Below are 10,245 nucleotides of genomic sequence, written 5' to 3'. Positions count from 1 at the left end.
CTCCCTCTCTCTCTGCCCCTCCCCGTTCATGCTCTGTCTCTCTCTGTCCCAAAAATAAATAAACGTTGAAAAAAAAAAATTAAAAAAAAAAAAAAAGATTCTCTTTCTGTCTCTGCCCTTACCCACCCCCCCGCCTCTCAAAAATAAATAAATAAATAAAAGAGACTTTCAGGTCCTGATCATTCCAGTCATGCTATCGACCCCACAGGTATCACCGTGTTCTACTGTCCCCATCATGACACAATAATAATAATAATAATCTAAGTTCAGATTTAAGGCTCAGAAAAAAAAATGGTTACCACATCATTTAGACGCATGTGATAAATCTGTGTGACCTAGTACGATGTTGTATCCTCCTAGAGGTTCACAATGGCTGTTCTACTAGAACCCCTCTGCTTTTCAGGCATCTGAACTTAAGGAAACCAGCACTTATTAAGTTATGAGCCAAATGTCAATAAAGGAAAAGTCATAATATGTGCCTTATTCCACAAATCCAAAAAAAAAAAAGAACAATCTTCTTCACTGAGGGAAAAGTCGAGGCCCAGAGATTTGGTGACGGCCCCAGAGTTACGCAGAGGTAGACGGCAGAGCTGGGTCGTAGGGAGCCGGGTGTGGGGTCTGTGTTCCGGGCCCAGGGCCCTCAGCCCTGGTCAGACCTCATTCCTCAACTCATTATGGTCAAGGATTTCCCGCCCCCCCATCATCCCCGCAATGCCCCGGTGCTTCTTGGACACAAAGACAGAGTACTTGAAGGGCCTGAACATTAATCAAGCGCCTCGTCCCAGCCTCCTCCTGACACGGAGCCGGGGACCCCCGCAGCTGACAGCTAGCACAGGCGGCTTGATGGAACAGCAGCGGGGGCCGCGGTCACAGTTGGCTCTGTCTGCCATGCAGACACCGCCCCGGTTCGACGAGAGTGATGATTTCTAAAAGAACCTTGCTTGAAGAGAAACAAAGGGCATCGAACAGCCTGCTTTCCGATCCCAATCTGTCGCAAAGACGGCACATTATAAAAACATTAGCACTCAACCACGGCTTGAGCGATCCCTGAATGGGCGGCAGGGAGGACAACGGTGATTTATCAGAGCCCGGACCGCGCCAGAGAAGAGCAATTCTCAGAAGTCCTCGAGCAGGCCAAGGTTTGCGAGCACAAGATCAGAGCCTGGCGCCTCTCCAAACACACAGGTCCTCTCCGCGTTGGGGCGAGTCACAGGCCCGGCTTGGGCACGGAGCATGGGCTCAAGATTACGCTTCCAAAGCGAGCAGATGGGCGCAACCCGTGTTCCATGCGCGCGAGAGATCACGCCCAGCTCGCACGAGCGTTTTGACAGAGCACCAAATAACGCATTCATCAATCTGACATGGTATCTGACAGGGGCCGCCTGCTGGCCCCCCACCCCCCTCACAGCACGGCGAAACCCTCCAATTATTGAGGTCACAGATGTCAACGCCTTCGCGCACATATTCGAAAATGTCAAAATCGCCCTCAGCATCTCTTTATTTGGTTCCCTGAAATCAAACTTGAATCTCTCATCACACGTCCAAGGGCACAGTTGGAGATTGGATCTTCTTCGGGAAAATGGGTGGTGTTCAGTCTGACTTCGGGTGGCTTTTCGGTACAACACACGGTGTCCTTTTCCTGGCTTCCCTCTGGGGAGCAAGCTCCTGACACCAAAAAACAAAAGGGCGCTGAGGATTAGAAGACCCAGATTTATTTGTTGCTATTCCACTGGCTTTGGTTTGGGTTTTTCTTTCTTTCTGACTTGTATTTTTGAGCTTAAAGCTCAAACAGCAGGTCCTGTTAGGCCCACCTTACAGACGTTCAAGGAGGATCAAAAGCGTTCTGCAAAACGTGAGACAATTTCTGCCATGACAAATGGACTGAACTGTTAATGAATTAAACTAGGCTGCTGAGCCTCTGTGGCTGGATCCCACCCCCTGTTCTCTCCACCTCTCCCAAGAGGTGGGTCGGTGGGGGTGACCCACAGCTGGGCGTTAGGTGAGCGCCGGGTCAAGCCAGGAGCAGGTGACGCGGAGTGTGGTGAAACACCGAAGCACAGTGGAAGGAGGGGCCTGTAGGGAGGAGGGAGGAGAGGCAGAGCCAGGCTGTGGGAGGAAGCGTCAGGTTGAAGAGGCACGGCTGGGGCCGGAGGTGCTGTCAATACCCGTTACATCAACGACCCACGTCTTTACAGATCAGTAAGGTCACATGCCATTATTCATTTATTAATTAAAAGCTTCCCAGGCCCTGGAGATTCAACAGTTTAGAACCAGGAGCCCAGGGCTCAGCATGGACATCTGGCTCAGAAATCCCTTCCTGGGCCCCGTCCTCATCATGCCTGCTGCACATCCTCATGGTTCTGGATGCAATGCGATCGCCACGGCTACCAACGTCCTTCACGAGGTCCGACCATGTCTCTTTCTCCCCCCGCCCCGTGCCAATAATGAAGGGAGAGACTTTACTCCTTTCTGCATCTATATTCTCAGAGTAGATGCTTAATAAGCGTTGGTTGACAGGAACTAGTTTTCCCCACTAGAAACATTGCCAGAGAGCAGGCGTTATAATCACTCGTTTAGCTCAGTTCCCACATCCAGCAGTGCAAATACCATATTGAGAGAAAGACAGAGACAGAGAGACAGAGGGAGAGAGACACAGGGGGAAGGAGGGAGAGAGAGAGAGACCCAGAGGGAGGGGGGCAGGAGGAAGAGACAGAGAGAGAGAGGGAGAGAGAGTCAGAGAGAGAGACAGAGACAGAGAGGCAGAGAGTAGGGAGGAGGGGAGGTACAGAAAGAAAAGAGAGGGAGAGAGGGAGAGAGGGGGAAGGGAGAGGGAGGCCGGGCGAGATGGAGAGAGTGAGACGGTGGGGTGGGGAGAAAGTATGTATAATGGTTCTTTTGGGCCATGGGCATGACAGAAATGGAAAGGCCTTATCCATCACATCAGCAAATTATACTAGATTTTATCATACTATTTGTCAAGAATTCTAAAATAGGGCGTACATTGCGTGGTAACGATTACAACCATATTGATTTGAATCAGTAATTTGGAAAAAAATAATTCAATCCAGATTGCCCCTGGAAGCATCACAGGTCCAAGCCCTAACCTTGAGTTCTCGGTCCGCATCGTCCCGATACAATTCCAGGTTACAGAAGTACCCCCATCATACCTGACTGCCAATTGCCAAGTGGACCTCCGCTACGTTCCCGCAGAAAACGTGGACTCTCAGCAGCCCATAATCGCTGCAAGCCTTCCCAGTTTCCCCATTCCCGGTTTACTGATGCGGATTTCAGCAAATTGGACACATGAGGTGTTGCTCTATTTAAAAGTGTGTGCTGAACAGTTTGCTCAGTTGTTAAAGATGAAGAGCTCCGAACGGTGTGGTGTTGCCAGCGTCTGTTCAGGTAAACGGTGGCGTTCCCGACCCTCCAGTGTGTGCCCTACTGGCAAGGACAATCTGACGCTCTTCCATCCACTTTGCCGCAAACAGTGAACAAAGGGCCGTGTGACATCTCTGAACGGCAGTTTCTCTACTTTCGATTCCTTCTTCATAACATCCTGAGCTGCCCACAGAAACCTATTGGTAACTATTTCTGCAAAGGGAAATGTCCTGTTCCTCAAAACAATGGCCCTTTGGAGGTAAATTACGCCTGAATGTGCATAATATCAATGCGATAACTTGGAAAATAGAACAAAATTTGGTGCATCAGCCGGTTATTCTGTCTTCTAGTTGCCAAATTATTCGTCCAACTGTTTTTTTTTTTTTTTTCCCATTGAATTGACAGGTCTGAGTGGTGTTTCTGTTGGTGTCATTTCCATGTACCAGCGTAAGTTTGAGAAGAACGCTTCATCTCCAAGCCAGGCGGCCATCACCTAAACTCGCTGGAATGTTCTTCCCCTCTGCTCCACCTGATGAAATCCTCTACGTCTTGGTGGGCTTGCCCAATGGCTTCTTCTTCCAAAGGGGCCTTTCCCTTCCCACCAAATTACAATTATGTAACTCCAAAGTCCGTTTGTGGCACCTCTGATACAGCCTTTATTTATTCTGGCCACAGAATAACGGATAACGATTCTGCGTGCATCCCTCATCAATAGTAGAAACCATGTCTCATCTATTATTTAATGGATGTCAAGTAACTACTGATTCCGTAGAATTCTTCAATACTAAGGAAACATGATGAGTAACAAATTATTTGGCTTATCTGTGTAAAGGAAGTTGCCCTTGGCCCTGTCCTACCGTCTGTAGTCCTTTCCTTTGGTTCGTGATTGCAGTCAGCACAACTCAGGTGCTAGGCCTCCATCCGTCTAGTGTCGTGGAACGTGAAGGGACAGAGGGACCAGCAGCACTGATTCTGCGCAGCCGTGATGGACGGCTGCCTGAAGACTGAGAGGTCTGGAGCTCCTACCCTGGAGTCAGCCGTTGAAGGCAATGTGAAGGCGGGTGTGGTGTTTCCAGACAGGGATCCCCCAACTTTGGTGACTGTGTAGCAGAGAAGGGGGAGGTACACAGGAAAGCTGTGATTAAGGGGGTCACAGGCAGCTGGCGAGAAACAACCCGTCGAAGGATATGGCAATATCTCCTGAAGCATTCTCCCTCTTTAAACCCGATTTCCTTCTTCCTAGCGCTTCCAGGGTAAGCAGCCCTTGTCATGGGAAGGCCAGCCTCGTTTCAGCCACTACGCTGCTGTGTTACCTAAGTAACTCACTCTCCCACTTTGCTGTTTCATACTCCCTGTGAAGGGGATGGCCCAGCTGTCTCCTAAGGAAACGTTCAGATCTGCCAGCCTACGGAGTAACTTTCTCTAAGGGTGCGATCCAACATCCTGGATCTCGGTGATGTTCCCCCACTATCTCCTCCTTCTCCCCCTTTGTGACACTAGAGGAACTGAATTATTTTCAGTGGTATTTCTGATATTCCAGCAGAACCTTCTTCCCCCAGTGAAGAAGCAATCGCGGGATTCCTGTGGTCTCAATAAACCTCCGATGACCCCCTCCCTCTAGCCCATCGCGTTTAGCTCAAACTGCCTTGTGGGGTATGAGAAGTTGGCCACACTCTGCCCCTACCCATATACCCGGCCAACACCCCAAGACCATGATTTGTCTATGCATTTCCACGTTATCCCTCTCTGCCCCCAGAACATTCCCGCCTGCCTCTATTTGTTTTACAGAAACTCAGAGACTTAGAAGTTAGACTGAGGAGGGGTGCCTGGGTGGGTCAGTCTGTTAAGCGTCTGACTTCAGCTCAGGTCACGATCTCGCGGTTCGTGAGTTTGAGCCCCGCGTCGGGCTCTGTGCTGACAGCTCGGAGCCTGGAGCCTGCTTCGGATTCTGTGTCTCCCTCTCTCTCTTCCCCCTCCCCGCTCATGCTCTATCTCTCTCTCTGTCAAAAATAAATAAACATTAAAAAAAATAAAAAAAGACGAAGTTAGACTGAGGAGCTGAAGGCGGGGACTATATGCCAAAAGTGCTGGGGATGGTGAAAGAGGGATAAAGTCAAGCCATATTGCAGTTGTAAAAGCGCTTAGAAAGCTGATAATTAAGTTACCCAGGTGAAGGACAAGAGGCACAGGAGTTTAAGGTGGCAACACCATTTCTAGCTGGGAAGCCTGGGCGAACAGTGTTGCCAAAGGGAGCCAAGAAATCCAGGAGAAGACCTAGATAATTTAATGGCCATCTTTCTTTCTCTGATACCCTATGGCTGTATCTAGTTGGATACAGAACTCCTGCCTCGCTAAAAAGGAAAGAAGCAAGAGAAGAAATGATGGAACTGTATACTTCCTCTGCCTTTGCTACATAGTTTCTTTTAGTATGAAACACAGAGGCTTTGTATTCTGGCTTTTAGAACTGGGTGCAACACCCATCTGTTCAGTCAATCATGAAGCAGATGGAAGTAGGAGCTTAAGGAAGTGTATGACCACAATCTTGGATAATAATAAATATTTAAATATGTATTTGTTCTTTGTAATGGATTTAGAAGCTGAGTAATGAACACACTTAAAAAAATCAATAACAACAACAATAATGAGATGCCTTCCTAATCACGGATTACATATGCATTTGGGTTTATCCCAAACGCCTAACTTGGGGCAGGAAGACAGGTGCAAAACCCCCCTTGAGCTGTGAGAGGGCGCAGTGGGGACTTGGTGCCCAGTCTCCCCTTTGACCTAGAACATGGCGGTCCATTCTGCAAGCCAGAGGGGGTCTTAGAGAACAGAACGCCCTGCCCAAGCCTCTCCCGCTGCAGAAAGAAAACTGACATCCAGAGGAAAGGACAAAGCACCCTCCTAGGGAGAGCCCACGCCTGACCCCAAACTTCTGGTCCCCCATGCATGGCCCTCCCAAGGGGAAACCGAAGAAAATGGAAACACCTGGAGAGGCTGCTTCAAAGGAAATGCACCAAGGGAAGGCAGGCGACGCGCGAAGCATACAAAGTACCACATGGGCAATTTTAGTAATGATTGTAGGTGCTGAGGGATTTAGGAGTCAGGAATTGGGAATACTGCAGGAGGTTCAGGTCCCGCTGTGAAATACAAAACCAGTGCTGCTTTTGTCTTATTCAGCTGCATCAGGGAGGCTTTTTAGCGCCTCCCTCTATTTTGTGGAGGGAGACCGGCTGTAAAACCCACCTCTGCAAACTAGCTGGATGATTGTGTCAAGCACAGTCTCATCTACGGTCCGGTACACCCAGTGTTCCCCCCAAACGAGCAGTCCCTAATTACACACTCCACGTCGTTGCCACCCTGCGGGCTCGGGATGAACCACAGGAACCAGGAAGGTGGAAGAGTGCCCTGTTTCTTCGTGGAGGGCTAGAGAGTAGGTACGGGAGTCCCCGCTTCCGCTGGAGGAGGAGGAAAATGCGTGTGCATCCCACTTTTCCTTCCAGGACAAAATTTACACGTGTAAAAAAACTCCAACACTACAAGCGCGTGAAAACTCAGGCCTCCGACCCTGACCCGCACTCCTTAGCTCTCCCACAAGGCAACCTGTGACAGGTGTCTATGCACAAATGCTTCCTCTTCTCACATTGCGACTGCGGTTCATAGGGCATCAGTTACTAACACGAGGGTGAAGGGATACATCGGCACAGTCCCACCACAGACTGTATCAGATACCTCGCTTTCAACACTAGGTTAATCTTTTTAAAGTCTGTGAATTTTTATTTTTATTTTTGTAATATTTATTTTGAGAAAGAAAGAGAGAAAGGTAGGGGAGGGACAGAGAAAGAGGGAGAGAGAGAGAACCCCAAGGAGGCTCTGCGCTGTCAGCGCAAAGCCTGACTCGGGGCTCGAACTCACGAGCCTCGACATCACGACCTGATCTGAAATCGAGAGTCAGATGCTTAACCAACTGAGCCACCCAGGCGCCCCTAAAGGTTGTAATTTTTAAAGAATTCAGGGGCGCCTGGATGGCTCAGTCAGTTAGGCAACTGACTTCAGCTCAGGTCATGATCTCGCGATCCCTGAGTTCGAGCCCCGCATCGGGCTCTGTGCTGACAGCTCAGAACCTGGAGCCTGCTTTGGATTCTGTGTCTCCTTCTCTCTCTGCCCCTCCCCCACTTGCGCTCTGTCTCTCTCTCTCTCTCTCTCTCTCTCTCCCTCTCTCAAAAATCAACAAACATTAAAAAACTTAACAAAAAGAATAAAGTGTGGTTCTTCGTTCCTCTCTAGAATGCCTTGAACACCTTACCTTCTCCCAACTTTGGCCCCTCATGTTTGAAACATCAAAGAGTTACAATTGACAACCACTTAATCCAACGGACCCCCAGCTCCCTGCACAGCATAACATTTCTGGAGAGTGACCAGCAATTTCAATCAGAGAGGATTGTTTTCTTTAAATAAAGTGACCAGCAATTTCAATCAGAGAGGACCGTTTTCTTTAAATAAAGTGAAGCATACCTTGAGATCACAGGTTATCACTGCGATGAAAAGCGGGTCCTCCCCAAAAGTCAGCCTGATTCAAGAAATGTATATTTCTTGGTCGGTGTAAGTGCACAGGTTGAAGATTATCAAGGCGTTGTGTCAGGTGGCTGGAGAGAGAGAGAGAGAAAGAAAAAAAATCAGTTGTCCTATCTCAGTAGTGTCTACAAATTTGAAAGTTTTCGAAATACCAATAACGTTATTGAGGTATCAATGCTGAAAATACGGATTTTAGGGCGAGCCTTTGGCAAGTAAACCTCGCTGAGCATCCCCCGAGAGGAGGGGTAGCATATACCTTTGTCTTTCCCCATTGGAGACAGAAAAGGGGCAAGGAGAAAGAGTGTGTACAGACACAGGGGAGGCTGCAGGACATTCCTCAAAGACGCCACATGGTGCGAGGGCCCCTCCCGGACATTTGCGGCCTCCGTATGTCACCGCCACGGGGGCCCTGTGGCTACAGTGAGGCCAGGTGTCAGGTGTGGCTGGATAGTGGGTACTCCCTGTGCACAGACCTAGACAAAGCCCTGATTTCTGTCTGTGGAGCAGGGAGAGTTGAGGACACGTGTGGTCTGCGGAGATAAAACCACAAGCACCTTATGCCTGAGATCCAGCAAAACGAGACTAAATCTCAGGAAAGCAAGACCCCGTGCTCCCCTCCTGGTTCAAGACAGTGCAGCAGAGAGCAGAAGTGCTCCACCTGTGTCTCTTTACAAGTCCTTCAAGGTCCCTCTGTGCCCGTCTTCCCTGGAGCGTTGCACCTTGCCCTACCTGTGACTCTCACACCCAAACACGGAGAATTCTTTTTTTTTTTTTTTATGTTTATTTATTTTTGAGACAGAGAGACAGAGCATGAGTGGGGGAGGGGCAGAGAGAGAGGGAGACACTGAACCCGAAGCAGGCTCCAGGCTCCGAGCCATCAGCACAGAGCCCGACGCGGGGCTCGAACCTACAAACTGGGAGATCACGACCTGAGCTGAAGTCGGACGCTCAATCGACTGAGCCACCCGGGCGCTCCTCAAACACGGAGAATTCTGATCATGGGAGCCAGTGAGCATAGGTAGTTCTGGAGTGTGGAAGGAGGAAGCCTATGGCCTGCTCAGGAAAGCAATGACCACCCTGACTTTGTCCACTGCAGATACAGAGACAGAGGTAGAGAGAGAGAGAGAGGGAGAGGCAGAGATAGAGACAGAAATAATAGAGATGCAGTTACATAGAAAACAATTCATTATGGGAACCGGCTCACATGGTTACGGAGGTGGAGAAGTCCCGTAGTCTGTCATCTGAGCACCTGACGTCCAAGGACAGAGGAAGACAGATGTCCCAGCTCAAGCAGACAAAGCGAATCCCTCCTTCCTCCACCTTTTTGTTCTAGTCAGGCCTCCAGTGGATTGAATGATGCCTGCAAACCTTGGTGAGGGTATTTTCCTATCTTCCTCACTCAGGCTGCTGGTTCAAGTGCCAACCTCTTCCAGAAACACCCTCACAGACACACCAAGAAGTAATGTTTTAGCAGCTATCTGGGCAACTCTTAGCCCCGTCATGTTGACACATAAAATTAACCATCATACCCAAGTGGCTTGTTTCTCCCCTGTTAAACTCATGAACCAAGAACGGTGGCCTCAGAAAACTCCAGAAACTGGAGCTGTAAGCCAAGCTATGCTAATGTCCAGAAGAGGGACCCCCTCCCCCACACAGCACTTCCCTTTTCCCTCCCTGTAAATCAAGGCTCTTCTAGAAGATTTCCTGCACCTCATTCTGGTCTCCCCATGCAAGGACAAAATCTGTCTCCCTGAGGAAACTGATAGCAGAAAGAAGGCTGGTTAATGACCCTGATTTTATAATTCTGCTCACTGTCCTACAGTTTCCTTATGATGATGATTTCTGAAACTTTTAACTCTAATACGGTATGAAGTCTACAAGAAGGTTCCTTTTTTTTCTGGCATATCCCTCAAACCTATTAAAAATAAAATTCTGATTTTTTTTCCATTATTTCTGTTTACCGTTTCTTCACCTGAACTTTGGGGGTTTCTCCAGACTACAGAAAAGTTAAGGATTTAAACCACGCTCTAGACCCAGATACATACTCAGAGCTGACCCAAGACCCAGTGGCTCGCACCCCCTTTTCCTTCTCCTTCCTCTCCCCCTACAAACACAGACCCATGAAGGCACCAGCCGTTGAACCACGGGGGTCCTGAGCACATGGGTGAACGTGGCCAAGGTTACAAGGGGCTGAGCATTCCGGGCCACTTAGGGCATCTCGGTGGCCTCACAACACCCTAGGACCACCAGAACGACCCAGCTGTCTGGCCCTGCCTGCATTCAAAGAAATCC

General features: G+C 49.2%; 1 protein-coding gene across 1 annotated transcript in view; it reads right to left on the bottom strand.

Moving 5' to 3' along the window:
* Positions 1-7,907: 7,907 nt before the first annotated feature.
* The window catches only part of RNF144A (ring finger protein 144A), a 292,455-nt gene continuing 290,117 nt past the window's right edge, over positions 7,908-10,245 (bottom strand). The window contains exon 9 of the mRNA XM_040495989.1: positions 7,908-8,024. Coding sequence (XP_040351923.1) covers positions 8,004-8,024 — 21 coding nt within the window. The 3' untranslated portion in view covers positions 7,908-8,003. The remainder of the gene's footprint in view (positions 8,025-10,245) is intronic.

Source organism: Herpailurus yagouaroundi, unplaced genomic scaffold, assembly GCF_014898765.1.
Source record: "Herpailurus yagouaroundi ecotype Mexico unplaced genomic scaffold, PumYag 188, whole genome shotgun sequence".
In the NCBI taxonomy this organism is placed as follows: Eukaryota; Metazoa; Chordata; class Mammalia; order Carnivora; family Felidae; genus Herpailurus; species Herpailurus yagouaroundi.
The sequence above is the reverse complement of the archived record's forward strand: the minus strand, read 5'-3'. Positions and strand labels throughout refer to the sequence as shown.